General features: G+C 33.2%; 1 protein-coding gene across 1 annotated transcript; it reads right to left on the bottom strand.

The window, feature by feature from the left end:
• Positions 1-5141: 5141 nt before the first annotated feature.
• LOC117792977 (alanine--glyoxylate aminotransferase 2-like) lies at positions 5142-13219 on the bottom strand. Its single transcript, XM_034633337.1, has 4 exons — positions 12917-13219; positions 11428-11546; positions 6502-6736; positions 5142-6438 (listed from the first exon to the last, which is right to left on the bottom strand). The coding sequence occupies exons 1-4, from the start codon at positions 13003-13005 to the stop codon at positions 5388-5390; spliced, it is 1494 nt and encodes a 497-aa protein (XP_034489228.1). The 5' UTR covers positions 13006-13219; the 3' UTR covers positions 5142-5387.
• Positions 13220-16354: the final 3135 nt, after the last annotated feature.

Raw genomic sequence — 16354 nt, 5'->3', positions numbered from 1 at the left:
GGACTTTTCAAACCAATCCAAACTTACACATTTACATACATTTCACAGAAATACAATAAACGAAGAACTAGGTCATTTAAGGTTGTTGCTGGAGTGCGAAACTGAATTTCAATCTTTTCAAGAATATAAAAGTACGCTCTTTAAGATTGGAACGAAACATAGTATCTCCATAGTTTAATGTTTCTATGGGATTCACTTAGAAGACATTTGAGTGGGTAATGTAACTGATAAACATTAGTTCATTTAGTGCATATTTACGAACAGTAGACATCGATTAAACACTACAAAAAAGATAAGTAAATAAATAAAAATAAAGTAAAAACCATAAATAAAAATAGAAACAAACCAGCTTGTAGACAGCCTACTTATGGTTGTGCCTCACTATTGAACGTTCACTTTCTAAATATTGTGAAACAGAACTAGAATATTGTTTGGAAATTGCACTAGAGGAAATTTTTTCAATCTTTTGAGCTGCCGACTTGAAATATCAAGGAAATCTGTTCCATAATCTATATTTTAAATTAATATCGTATTGAAAGCTTTGCTGAAATAAGAGCGAATGCGAAAAAAGGAACAGGTCTAAACTATGTTTACAGTTGGTCTACAAGGCATAATTGATTTTTTTTTGTAAGTTCACACACAGACACTCACACAAACACTGATACACCCATTTACAGCAGTTGAAGTTGAAATATCGTTTTTTACATGGGCAGCCACGTCAACCTTAAATAATTTAATGCATAATTGAATAGAAGCAAATTAAATAAGCATAAATAAAGAATCCATAGAAATACTATATCTATATACATACATAGACATTGAGAAATACATAAATAGATACTTACATGTTTAGCTATATTTACATATACATATTCGGGCTGATGCCAAAAAGTCGCTTCCAAGGAGCAACTTATCTGAATCAGCCCTTTATCGCATATATGTATGTATATACTTATTATGTATGCCTAATATACAATACATACAATATATACTTAAATATATATAGATACATGCATATATACAGGGGTGGTCAAAAGTAATTACACAAAACTAAAGTTAAATCTCAACGCTATTTAAAGTTACTCCATCTATATTTTGGTATCAATAGAAAGGTCTTCAAAATACCGTTTGAATGATACAAAACTTTCCTTTATCCATTATGAACGCATTGAAATTTTTGAATTTATGTAAAAATCTACTTTTTTGACTTTTTTTCTAGGGCTTCAACAGAATATGTTTTGAAGCAAAAAGTTTCTCTAAACAATTTTAATAGTGACTGCAAAACAATTTTCAAAAATCTCTTCGCTTTTATTTTTTTTTATGATTTTTTTAAACTTGCTAAAAATTACCTTTGTTTGCACATTTTCCTCCTTTTCATTTCAATGGGTACCTAATAAGTTAAGGAAAGTTTTGTATCATTCAAACGGCATTTCGAAGAGCTTTCCATTGATACCAAAATGTAAATGGAGTAACTTTAAATAGCAGGGAATTTCAACTTTAGTTTTGTGTAAGTAGCTTTGACCACCTCTGTATTTTATTTGGACCACCATCGAACAGATCGAATATACTTACATACACTTTAATTTAAAGATCATTTCAGTTTTGATCTGTTCGTTTTGGATGGATCCATAGTTAAGTCGAAATAAAGCATTACCTCATACTTTAAATACTTATGATAACAGTTAAATGTAGAACTCTATGCATATGATATGAGTATAGGCATTATATATATACATACATATATATAAATACTTATATATATATATATATATACATACATTTTTTTGGTAGCAATTTTCAACAGAATAGGATTTTTGAATTTATTTAAATATTTTAAACAAATTGTTTGTTGTAAATCATAAAGAATATAAAATGAAATTTATGAAATTTAACAAATTGGTCCAGAGTCCCCTGCCCCAAATCCCTCTAATCTACCAAATCCCCATCTATTTAATGCAAATATACATATAAATAGATCTTATATATATACATATTTATATATATAGTAATATAATTTCAATTGTTCTTTGCTATTTGTATATTTGGGCACTGTAAAAACTAAAACTAAACAAAAAATAAAATGAATATAATAACAGCTTGCAAAATGAAGTTATGGAAGCCGCGCAAAAGTTTATCATAAAAAAAAAATATATATATATATACCTATATATATACAATGAAATGACGTTATTTATACATATATACGCCTATGGAAACATGCGAAAAAATCACTATTATATACAAAAAAAAAAATTAAAAAATAAAATATACATACATACATAGAAATATTTGTGCATACATGTATATATTCGTATATGTATATATATATGCGCATATGTATGTGTATATTATATACAATACTTATTTACATTGCATCTTTTAGCGTTTTATTCGAAAGTAATGAATATCAGTAAAACGAAATGAAAAAAAAAAAACAAAAGTAGAAGTGAGGCAAACGCTAAACAAAGTGTTATTTTAAACTAAACAAGAAACGAAAAAAAAGAATCAGACTTAAATAATATTTATACACAAGAACAAGCAGATGCATGTTAAAAGTTAAAGAATGAAAAAAAGAGATATAATTAAATAAAAAGTGAGCATGAATCATCTTTTACACCGCTGTACATGTCAAGCGTAATGTAGAGACAAAATGCATAAATATTTGGTATTTTAGTTTTTCGTCTTTTCCTCCTTCTTATCGGGATGCATTCGTCACGAGTTTTCCTATTTTTCCCGCCCAGTTAACCTTAGCAAAGCTTTACAGTTTCCACCCATACAGCCACACTCACTCTCTCTCTCTCTCTCTCTATCTCTATCTCTCTCCCCCACTTTATTGCTTCCACACAGCTACAAAAAGTGCTTTAAAAATTCAAAGCTTCAAAAAAAAAAAAAAAAATGAATTAAATAAATGAAAACTATATAAAATAAACATAAAAAACAAAACTCTGCCAAACAATGAAACATAATAAAAAGATAAACTCACAATTCTTATTTGATAATAGCAACAAATTGTAAACAGAAGCAAAAAAAAATATATATAAAAAATATGACTAACTAAATATACATAAACATTTTAACAAGACATGAATTGAAAACGCAAATATTAAAAAAAAACACAACAGAAATGCTTATTTTATATATTCAAACATACAACAATAAACAAAATGACCATTCAAAACTTAATAAATTATATACATTATATATATAAAAAGCAAACAAAATAAATATCAGATATATATATACATAATATAAATGATTTTAAAAGGTGTTAAAATAACAAAATTGAGCAGATGAGACAATTTTTTCAAATTTTAATAGTTTTCAATGGATGCTGCTGAGAAACAGCTAAAAATGCGCATTAATATTAATTTATTTAATATACAATGTATATATATGTATATATATATACGTATATATATATATCTACTATTAAAAGAAAATAATAATAAGATATGAAACTTAATATACACAGAAAAAAACGAAGAGAAACAAAAAAAAGAACAAGCGAAATACATTTTAAAACAATGAATCGAAAAAAAAACACTCGAATAAAAAAAAACAAAAAAAGAACTTAAAGTAAACTGTTGTTTTGGTTGGTTTGGGAATTCATTAATTGTTTGTTGTTATTCAATATTTTGAATCATTGTGCAAAGCATACTTATAGGCTCGCAAAATGCGACACAGAATTATGGGGCGTTTTTTTTTTCAAAATTTCAAAGGGGGGACCCTATCTAGAGGGAATTTTTTTTTTTTTATGAAATAAATTAATTTAAAATGCAGAAAAAATAATCAAAATGACATTCCGCTTCAAAATCGAATTAGTTTTTACAAAGCTATGAAACTTTGAAGTTAGTCAAATCTTTGACTTAGCAACTTTACAAGTCAAAATTTTTGTCTGATTTACCATGATTTCTTACGCTATAAGGAGTTTATTAAAATTTAAAACTTGAGATTTAAGATTTTCAATTTTCAAAATTTCAAAGGGGGGACCCTATGGTATTAAAATCTACGCCCATATCTAGAGGGAATGTTTATTTTTACGTAATTAATTAGCTTTAGATGCAGAATGAATTAAGAGGCCAAACCATGGTCAAAATGATATTCCGCTTCATTTTTGGGGCATTTATTAACGCAAGATATTTTGATGCGCGGTTTTTTATAATGTTAAAAAAGTTTTGGAAAAGTGGTCGTGTAGTGCCATCCCCGCCATCTTTAAATCTATTGATATCACTTGTAACATTAAAAAATTAAAAAAAGACACGTAAAATGCAAAGAAAACGCTTTAATTTTGATAAGTTGTGTAAGTAATCGATTAAAACCTACATTAGTCCTCTTTAAGATTAGCAGATTTTTGCATTTTACTTGATACAGTGAAATTCGACTTCTATTGCTATAAATATGAATACTTAAACTAGATGAAATCCATCTATCTTTTTTTTTTAATCGAAAGGGAGTAAAGAATCGGTAATTTTCCATTCTTCCTGTATATATTGCTAGATAACATTTGCAACCTTCGTGATTCTTTCGCCAGTAGCTTGGACTGCCATCCACAGCGCATTTAGAACTTTGAAATCTAAATTGGCGCCTTTCAAACGGCACATTGAGCTATGTAGCTGCCAGCTTTTGTTGCTGTTGACGCAGCTGCTTATTTTGCATAGCTGAATTGCACCAATACATGCACAAATCCGTTGTAAATCACACACACTCAACTGAATTGAATAAAATACAACAGCATACAATTAGCAGGGATTGTAACGGTTTGGTTTTTTATTAAAGCTTTGGATGTTTTCATTTTAAAAATATTTGTGTTTTGGTTCCCTGCACAAATAATATTTTATTATTTCTGTTGAATTTTACAAATATATATCTATAGTATGTGGTATGTACTTTGTACTTGTATTTTGTGTATTAATGGAACTGTCTTTATAAGATGGCGCCTCGAGCACTTTAGTTTTTGACATACATACTTAAGAAAATAAATAAAACATGTTTGTTTATGGTAGAAAAAAATTTGCATATATTTATATTTGGTTGATTTATACGTTAACAAAAGAAAAAATGACAAAAAAAAAAAAATATATATATATGGGTAAATATGTATGTATTTTATATTTATAATAATAATTATCATGCAATGTATGTATTTTATATTAATAATAATAATTATCATGCAATGTATGTATATAAATTTGTGCCTACATTTCTAGATACTAGAAGCTGGTAGAACTAAAAAAAATATATGTTATATATAGATGTTGCTAAAATTAGGACTAAGTCTAGAAAAAAAAATTAACATTTTACATGGGTAAATATAAATATCTTTGTGTGTGCTTGTGTTGGTGTTTGTGTGGTAACTAGGATACGGAAGTGGATGATGAATGCCGCACTCAAACGGACTTAATCAGACGATCCTGCCTCTCGAACATTTTCGTCTTGTTCGCCAAGGTATCTGCCGCGGTGGCAATGACGCCATTTGTGGTAAGTGCAGCAGTTGACGCTTCGGCGGCACGTGACTGCAATTGATCCTGGGTGAGGGTGGTGAGGCATTCGCGGAATGCGAGCAGAAACTCATCGGCATTCTCATGGTTGAAGCACATGGGTGGCTTTAGCTTGATGACATTGTTGTTGGGTCCATCGCTGGAGACGAGCACCTTGTGCAGTTGCTTCATCCGATTGACCACCCAGTGGGCGGCCTTGGTGTCCGGAATCCGTGCATCCCGATCGCTCACCAGCTCAATGCCCACAAACAAGCCCAGGCCACGGACATCGCCAATGCAATCGAACTCCTGCTTCAGTTGGCTGCACTCACGCAACAGATAATCACCCAGTTGATGGGCATTCTGCTGGAGTCCCTCCTGGTCGATGATGCGCATCACGGCATTGGCAATGGCACAGGACACGGGATTGCCGCCATACGTATTGAAATAGGCCACGCCTGTTGCATGGAATGCCTGGGCAATCTCTTGTGTTGTGACCACTGCGCCAACTGGATGACCATTGCCCATGGGCTTGGCCACGCACACAATGTCCGGGACAACACCCTGCGTCTCGAATGCCCAATAGTGGCTGCCCACACGACCGAATCCCACCTGCACCTCATCGGCAATGCACAAACCACCAGCATTGTGCACGGCATCATATACTCTCTGGAAGTAGCCGGCTGGTGGCAGAATCTGTCCACCACAACTCTGCAGGCTCTCAGCAATGAAGGCGGCCACGCCCTGTCCATTGGCCTGCTGACGCTCGCAGATGTCCGCAATGGGCTGGGCATAAAGTGCCCCCAAATCCGCATTTGGATACATCTTATCCGTGAACTGGCCACCATAGATATCTGGACAAGGTGCCACGTGCACATAATCCGGCTTCTTCTCGCCGCCGGGCTGATTGAACTTATACGGCGAGATCTCCATGACGGACTGCAAGTGTCCATGGTATGCACTGCAAAATGATGAATCATCAATTGAAGTTGTCTCTATGCAATTTTGGGGTCGGTTAACTTACTGGTCCAGCGTGATTACATCCTGACACTTGGTATAGTTGCGTGCGAGGCGCAAGGCCATATCATTGGCCTCCGATCCAGAGTTGACAAAGAAACAAACGGACAACGGTGATGGCATCTTGCTGGTCAATGTCTTGGCACACTGCACCAGCTCATCGTGGAGAAAGCGATTGTTCGTCGAGATGGTGGCCATCTGCAAGGCACCAGCACGCACCACCTCCGGATGGCAATGACCCACTGTAAGTAAGAGCAAACATGAAACATCATAAATTAATAGCTGAAAGCTTGCGATTTTTTTTTCACTGTATGTCGTTCTTTACTAGTTAAATATATTGTATACTTATGAATGTAGGAAATGTGTGAAATTCCCAAAAACAAATACAGACAGTCAAGCATTAGGTAATTTGTCTTAATTGTTAAACTCAATGGATTTCCAAATTCTCAATAAAATAAGAAAAAAGCTCCAAGAAATATATAATAAATATATATGTATTTCTTTCATTATAAATGTAAATTTTTTATTGGCACAACACGTTTTTTAATGTGCACTGAAATTTTATTTGCAAGATTTGATTAATTTCTATGAATTGTACGTTAAAATATCTCTTGAATAGTTATCTAAGACCTTAAGTACAAATTGGAAGAATGGGCTTAAATATGTTATTTTTTTTTTTGTAATCAAAATAGAATCCTTAAAAAGTTACGAAATAACTGTTGAGAATAAAAGCAATTTCAAGAAAGATAAAGTAAGTCAAGTAACTGTTACGATTTCAGAAAAGATGCGGTGTTATCTTAAAAAAAAAAATGTTGGAAATGCGTGTTATTTCCATAAGGAAATATATTGAAATTAAACAAAATTAAAAAAAAACTTACAGGATATATTTTTAAGTAAGCAACTGTTATTAACAAGCGTAACAAACAAATAACTCTGGTAAAAAGATGTTAATGAGCGTGCTAAAAAGTTTCGGCTAATATTTTTAATATTCATATGAAGAAACTTAAAATTATAATATCTGTAAAATATGTTTCTTTAATACAACCAATTAAGTTTACTCTGTAATATTTGGGGATTTATAAATTCATTATTAGCAGTTTAATAAATTGCATCAAAATCAAGGGACAATCATTGAAATATAAAAAAATATTCTTTATAATATGTTATCTTCAGAACAAAAACAGGGTCAAATTCAGTCGTTATCTTTAAATTTTTCAGGTGGTTCTAGCTAAGCAAACATAGCAACAGAGAATTCACGTGTCGCTAGTGCAATCGAAGTACGTAACTCACGAGTAATTTGTTTTATAGTTTATCAAGCTTACTCGTAGTTCGAAACAAAATAAAAATAGATTTCGTCATGGTCAAGTGGCTGTCTGGGCACGTTTTATCAACACAACAAACATCGAGGCAATTGGACATCGGCATCGCGTGCTCTTCACGTGATTCGAGAGGCGAGTGCCAAATCCCCCCCCGAAAAATGCGAGTATAATAATAATAAACAACTACACGTAGAGAGACCCGCAAATCCGGCCCAGCTCAGAACATCACAGCACGGCCCAGTTCGTCACGGTACGGGGCCCGTTCCCGTTAATCTCTTGCCCGCAGCTGGTGTCGGGGCCTGAGCAGCATTTTGGACCCGGGCCTGTCTCACTTGTCTGATCACTTGTCAACGCCCCAAGATGAATTTCTGGCGCTTCACACACGTTTTTTTTTTTTTTTTTTTATTTATTTTGATAAGCTGTGCTCATTATCGAATGATCGGAATGGAATGGAATGCGACTACTGTCCGGATGAGTCTGGACATTACGGGGCATCGGCTGCTGCTCCGTACACTCGCCCCCACTGTGAAATCACGTGAATCTGTGTGCTTATTTTTAGGCGTAAGACTATTTAGCTAAAGCTTGTGATTGCGCCGTTCATGAATTGCCACACTGTTTAGCATAATTGACTTTTATTCAATGACAGTGAAACTCGCTATTCTAATTATGATGAGCTTAGAAGATTTAGTTAGAATAACACAGTTAGTTAGAGTAACATACATATTTCTCAAGCAATAAATCATTAATTAACTATTATGTTTTATTAAATTTTAGAAAAAAAATAATCAATTATTTGTAATGATGTATTGGAAAAGTTATCAAACATTTGGAAAGTATACAAGCTAAAATAAATGCATTAAGCATCAAAGAATTTAAAACTTAAAAAAGGTAACAATTTTGAATTATTTTTTTTTTTTTTTAAATAGGTGCAAGTTATAAATAGACATATAGTTATAAATACATATCTATAATTTTAGTTAATTTTTATATATTTTGCGTATTTTTGTTTAAGTTAAAAAATGGTAGTACGTCACAGACTACATAATAAACAGAAAAATATACAGAGAAAAATAAGATTTTTAAAATATATACCATAAATATCAAACAAATTGCAATTACTTTAATTTCTTAAGCTTCTTTGTGAAGAGATCTTTTTAGTTTCAATATTTTGTTGTCGTGTGTACAATTTTGCCAACTTGTGTTGTTGGCTTTTCGCAACCTCTTCGTATATTTGTATTATTATCTATGATTGTTTGTTTCTATTTTTTGTTTGTGCGTTTGACCGCATTTTCTTTAAATCTATACAAGCTCAGACACACACACTCAAGTGTAGAGTGTTTTTCACATTATCATGCACAGAATTTTCCACTCGCAACGGACGACAGCTGATTGCTCAGTTTGTTAGACTCGAGCAAATATTGAAAGTAGACTATGAGCACAGACAGCCAGACAGACAGACGGACGGACGGACGGACAAATAGACAGACAGTTAGCCGGACAACTGGACAAAGTGCGTAGCACTGAAAGTTACATATGTATGTATTAAGTCTTGTTATTGCTGTTATCTCAAGTACATTTCCACTTGGCACGAGACGTTCACATGTTGCCAGCTCGCAGGCCAGTTTCAGGCCAGTTCGGTTCCATTGCTGATAAGAGGGCAACTATACGGATAGTCCCATAGAAAAGTAGCACGAGATCATAAGTAGTATAATAATAACGTGGCGATTGAAGAGCGCACGACGATGACGATGATGATGATGTCGATGATGATCTTAAGTTTCATAATAAACAACAACATATTGTTGCCGCTACACGTGCACATGTTGCCTTATCACGTTTTCAAATTACATACATAGCAGTAAATACGAGTAGTTTGGGCGATGACTTCACATTAAGCTTATTGTTATTGAAGTATTGTTTATGATAGTATCACGTTTACAAATACTGTTCTTATATAAATAGCCTCGAAGCTTGAAATTGATTTCAATAATAAATTTTAAAAAATAACAACTGCACTGTAACAACATTCAAAATGTTGTTAATCTTAAATGATTAGATTGACATTGGTTGTTTAATAGAAAGTTGGCAAATATGCGTTGTAAAATTAAAAAGTGCATATTTCATTCGTTGCAGCTGCACTGATTTCACAAGTCAACACCTTATCATCAGCTATAATTTTAGTACAGCCCGAAATAGTCTCTATAAATAGTTAACGTGCCGGGACAACAGTGAGACCTTATCGGACAAATGTTGGGAACAACGAACCATGTACTGTTCTGGCTTATCAGCATTATTTATAATAAATGCTACTTTTGCACTTTATGCTAATTCAAGCAAATTGATTTAATGAAAGTGTTAAGTATTAGAAAATTTTTCCAAAACTTTTAGCCTTCGCCAAGTTTAGTAGTTATTAGTTGAAAATGCTGCATTAACAGAGTTTTAAGCTTAACAGCAGAGCATAAACATAGCAGTAAGCTTAACAGCAAAAGCTTGCGCTACTTGAATTACATAATGTTAACAGCTTTGATCACTGTTGAGTGCAATTTAAATGGAAATTTCCGCTAAACAGCAAAAAGAAAAGGGAATAACAGTGTGAGCTTTTATGTGCGCCTGATGCTCACTTCCTCAATCTGTAAATTGGCAAATTGCGCGCACGTCAATCTTAGTTATTGTTGTTATTGCAATTGGTATTATTATTTTTATTGTTACCCCCTATAGAGACGTCAGAGTATCTTCTTAATCACAGCTGCTGGTGCTGGTGCTGTTGCTGTTGCTGTTTTTTGTGTCGCCACATGTGTCGGGGCCCGAAATGAACAGCCAGCATCTAACAGCCGTAGTACTTGTACTACGTTCATAGACCGGCCCCGGCCCAGCCCAGTGATAAGGCTGACTCAACTTTTGCGCCAGTCCCACTCGAATCCACTTGAATCAAATCACGAAAAATACAACACAATACAAACAAAAAAAAGCTGCTCAATCGGGGCCTGAACATGCAGCCGATGTCTGGGCCTGATGCCTGTGCTACATGTGGGGGCAACCTTGAACTTGGCACACTGTCTGACCGAACCAGTGCACCGGTTAGCGAAAAATGGCGGCCGACTGGCGGCAAACTCGTCATAATGTCGAATCTATTGCTCAAAAACAGAGAAATAATCGCTAACAAAATAATAAAATAACTTTTGCCAAAATACTCAATACCAATGAGTTATTTTCGTTTCAAATGGAGGCCGTTAACCGGGGCATAATCGACATCATGGGCCTCACTTTCATTTCTATTATCTCGACTGCACTTTGCAACGTCTGTGCAAATTGGTAACCGCGTCCGCCCGACAGTCAGTCATTCAGTCAGTCGGTCATACGTAAGCATTTCTATCAGCTTTTATTTAATAATTATATTGTTATGATTTGCGATTATTGTGTGTGAACGTGGGATCTGGACCCGGGCCTGTCAATGACGAGCCCATTTCATCGGGCCCCGGTCCCGGACCCACAAAAAATTATAATTTGGAAATATATTTATACATAAATGAAATATGGAGCTGTTGGACATATTTTGAAGTCCGACTTGTAAATGTATGAGTATATGCATATATAGTTAATAGGGGTCAACTTACCATGCGCGACATTATTAATGCAGTCCAGATAGCGTGTGCCCTCTTCATCAAACATGTACTGACCCTGTCCGCGGACAATTTTCAATGGATCAGACCGATAAAAGAGTTGGCAGGCTTGTCTGTATTTTTTTTATATATTTTTTTTTTTTTTGTAAAGTTATTTTTTTATTTTGTGTAGTTGTTGGTGCAGGTTTGTTAAGTGCATTGAAAAGAGAAGCGAAAAGAGAAAAAATTTTTGTTGTTTGTGTGTGTTTCAAAAATATTAAAAGGAACTTAAGTCTATCATGCGATATGAAAATAATTTACTCTATCTAAAGAATAATCGAACTCATCCATAAATACAAATCTATTATTGCACAAATGAAATGAAACGACGCAATGCACCTTATCAGTGCAACAAAGTTTATTGATATGACGTAGCTAATAACGAGCCCATGTAATGCTCCCAGGTCGGGGCCTAGCGTCATTCAACATCAGATACAGATACAGATAATGCTTATAATAGTTTTTATCAAATATATGTGGGGAATACGCTCGTAACAAGTACTGTCTTAATCATTGGCGTCACTAGCTAAACTTAAGATTATAAATATGCGTTTTTTTTACAAGCGCAATTCTATGCCTTTTTATATTTACCCGAGTTCTAGTTTTTAAGCGTGTATGAAATGGTTTACTCTAAACTTTTTATAATTTTACTAAGTCTTGTAAGTGTTTTGCCAAATTAAAAATTCACATAAATATTTTATTTTCAAATAACTTTTTGTTTCTTGGCTTTATGGTTTAAAAAAAGTTCAAACAGAGTAATAATAATATACACTTTTGAAAAATAAATAATTATTTGTTAAAATCATTACTTGACTGATTGTATACTGTGCACGTATATGTGCACTTTGTTGTCGCTGTTGAAAACAGAAATATAAAATCGATAAAGGGGACAAAAATAAATTCGGCTACATTCGGCCAATTCGACTGGCGCGAGGCATTAGAAACAACAGCCAAAAACCAAAACGTTTTCTTGGCAAGAATGAGGTGACAACAGGGAACCAGAAATTATTTGCCTACCCCATTGCCTAACCCCACCCACTATTCCCCCCATTAGCAGTCTTCCGCAACGAGGCAACAACAAAGGTGGCACGAGTCAAGCGGTGTGCGGCATGCAGCAGAAGCTGATGACTGTAGCGCGTGTGGGGATGCCGCTATTTGACCTTGACAACGAAATCGTTTGTCGGAAGGTCAGCTAACAGGCACATAACATAAAAGCATATCAACAACATTAACATAACAGACACGTAACAGCCCAAAAGACGTTACATATAACTACTTAAGAAATATTAATATATACATAATGCTACAATTAATGTTAAAACTGTTTTAATATTAATGCTAGAAATATAATGAATAATTGTATTTATTTTCCTGTCAGAGCCTTTACCTTTATCTTACTTAAAGATAAAAAATCATATTACAAAAAAATATTATTAATACTAACCCAATATGTTTGTTGCGCAGCTTAATGGTTTCCGATTTGGACAATTGCTGGCTAACCACCGATTGCATTTGTTCACTTGCGAATGGCATTTTGTATATGTATTTTGTATTGTGTACTTGAATTTACTTTACTTTATATAATTTTAAGCGCGCGCACTTTTGTTAGTCAAGGACTGTTAGGGAACTGAATTAAATTATTCTTGTTACTTTGACTTGGGCAAAGGCACGAGACGTCTTTAACGTCTTTGGGTGCTTAGAAATTGTCGCCGAATGACAAATTCTATGCGAGAGTTGAGCTATTTTATAACAGAGGCCAGCCCACTATAGCCATATGTATATACAAACATACATATGTATGTAATCACATGAATACATACATATTTAGCTGCTATTGCTGCTGTTGCTGTTCCTGCTTTTGTTGTTGCTGCTGCTGTTTCTGTTTCTGCTCTTTGCTGCTACAGCATGCGCTGTTACTGGCAAACGAACGCTCTGTTACTGCTAAGCGACGCTTTTAATGTGTGTGAGAGTGCGTCTGCCTGTATGCGTGTGCATGCAAAAGTGTCGGCAGCACACACGTGACTATCACGCTGTTATTGTCTCTCTCTTTCTACGTTTGTTTTGTATTTGTATGAGAGCGCTCGCTCGCGTGTGTCTGTGTGATAACAGCAGTGAGCTTGATTGCAACGCAACGTGTGTAGGACAACAACGACAACAAGAGAAGCAATTACAGCAACAACTGTAGAGACGCTGTCCACCAACCAGGAAGGCCGCTGCCGTTGTTTCTATTAGAGATGGACGCGTTTAAATTTATTGAGCACGATTATGTGAATTACACATATGTACGTACATATGTACATTCTACATATGTATGCTCCAAGTAACGGCCTGAATTGCGAACGGGAAGGTTTTGAACAACGTATGTAGGTTATTAGTAACGTAGCAACGTTAAATCTAATTACTCAGTTTGTATTGCAATCTCCAAATATTACTACAGTTAGAGCCAAAGCGCAGTGCAAGATGTTATTAGATGCATCCAGTTTTACAGTCTTACAGCCACTGCAACTTAACAGCGACTGTTAACAGTTGAGCAGCCACTGCAGAGAATTAACACAGCTTATTTCGACCAGCACCTAATAAGAGCTTTAAGCAACTTTATCAAATTCACTTTTTTTTGATAAATATGACGATCCAGATTAGAAAAAAAAACTCTTTTTAAATGGTGCTCTATAACTGATTATTATTTTTTTTTTTTACACAAAATTTTTAAAGTCTGGTGTTTTTTTCTAAATTGTATTTCCATAGGAAAGATTGAATTTTTTTCCTAACTCAAGAATGGCACATTTTATTTTATATAAGCAGTTTTTTCTAAAATAAGAAAATTTTGTTATTTGCGATTTTGTTTTTACTTAAAAAATCTAGTAAAATTTGATTTAAAAATATGGTAACTTTTTTATATACTAGCAATTGCATTAAGTAAGTGTCGTTTAATATATAAATCATTAAAATCTATGGAGAGACGGTTAAGATTACCATAACAGTCAGGGGTAAAATAAGGCCCTATTTTTTTAAAATCTTTTTCCTTCCTCTTCATACTTTCGTGACACTAAATTCCTTAATGATCTCATCATAGCTGAAAGCCCTTGCCCCAGAAGCCCCAGATGGAGGCAGAACGAGGAAAAGCAAAAGGAGATACATACATATCTGAGTTATTGTAGTATAGTTGTTGTAGGAAAATTTGTTAGTATGTATTTTGATACCTTCTGCTGGTATATTAAGTTTTTATACCCTATGCGGGTCATTGACACTTATTGTACTTACCAGGTGAATCAAATTATTTTTTTCTAGGACACACACACGACCCATTTATAAAAAATAAGTATATGAATTACAGAAACGGTTTTAATAAATTAATATATTTAACAATATCAACTTCATGTGATGCTTTAGTTTATTATGGAGCACTCGACCTGTCCCAAATGTGCGATAAGGTTTGGTTAAATTATTTTACAAATTGACACATTCGTCGATTTACATACATACATCATATGTTTTTTCTAAATACATACATACATATGAATATAAATACACAGAGGGAAATAAATCAAGTATTCCGTAATTTAAACGCCACATTTTGAACTTGATTTCTCACTAATATTGAAATTGCTAAAGTCGAATATTTCGATCTTATTTCAAGTACGAAAATACTTAATTCGGGTTCATTCAAACTGAATTTAAGTACGGCTCTTTTTCTCTCTGTATATATATTTATATTTTTTTTTTATATGCATATATTTTTATATATATTTTGCATATCACTCAATAATTCAAATAAAATATTAACCGAAAAAAAAGTTGCGACAGATCTGGTGACGAAGACAATTTTTTTCGCTCAGATTTTTTTTGTAATAAGTACATACAATACAATACATAAGTAAGTACATATTTTTTTTATTAGCTTTTTGTTTATCTTTCTCATTTTGGTTAAAGTTTATTTTGTTTTTAGTTTTACGTTTTCAGTTTTCATTGCAGCTATGAACGCAACTTTTTGTTAATAATGTCATCAACAGAAACATAAATAATATCATATATCATGTCAATCTTTTTATATGTACATATATGTTTACGCATACATAAGGTTTGTTAAACGAGTAATTACTAAGACTAACAATCAAAGCAGTGCAAATCGAAAAACTTACTTTGTTTTTTGTAGTTTAAAATTTTATTTTATTTTTTCTGTTTTTTCTGTTTATTCCGAAACACGAATCAATTCCACTTTCGCTGAATTTGATTAAAATCGCGACTGCTAGTATTGAAAATGTTCATAGACAGTATCGAATATGGAAGATTAAAACCTGCTTTTATAGATTTTTCACTTTTAAGTTTTGTTTTTCTTTCACATCTTGTTATTTTTTCTTCCTTTTTATTTATAGTTTCAGTGTTGCCATATGCGTACATATATATATAAATATATATGTTTTGTTTTTTTTAATTAATCAAATACTGAAATAAAAAATTTTGTTTTGTCGAAAATTTCATTAAAATCAGTTATTTTTTTTGATTTTCTATGTAGTTATTATTTAAAGGCAATAGTTTGTTTAAAACAGTTATTACATTTAGTTGGGCAACACTGAAATTTATAAGTATATGTACATACATTTGTACTAGTTTACTATCTGTCAAATTCAGTGGTCTTCCTACGGGCGAACAAGTTTATTATAATAATTATTGCACGGTGCATCGGGTCGTCGGCCTACACAAAATCGTTTTCCAACACTGTAACGACATTTTACACAAAGAAACAAGCAAAAATTAAATGCGATTGATTGAAAGACCTTTTAAACCAAAAATGTTTAAGCAAATATCTACAACATTTTTTTGTTTTCAAAACAAGTTGTGAATTATATATTACAATTAAGTTTATTTTTTTTCGCCCTGACGA

This window comes from Drosophila innubila, chromosome X (assembly GCF_004354385.1).
Source record: "Drosophila innubila isolate TH190305 chromosome X, UK_Dinn_1.0, whole genome shotgun sequence".
Taxonomy (NCBI): Eukaryota; Metazoa; Arthropoda; class Insecta; order Diptera; family Drosophilidae; genus Drosophila; species Drosophila innubila.
Note: the sequence above shows the minus strand (reverse complement) of the source record. Positions and strands in the feature narration are given on the sequence as shown.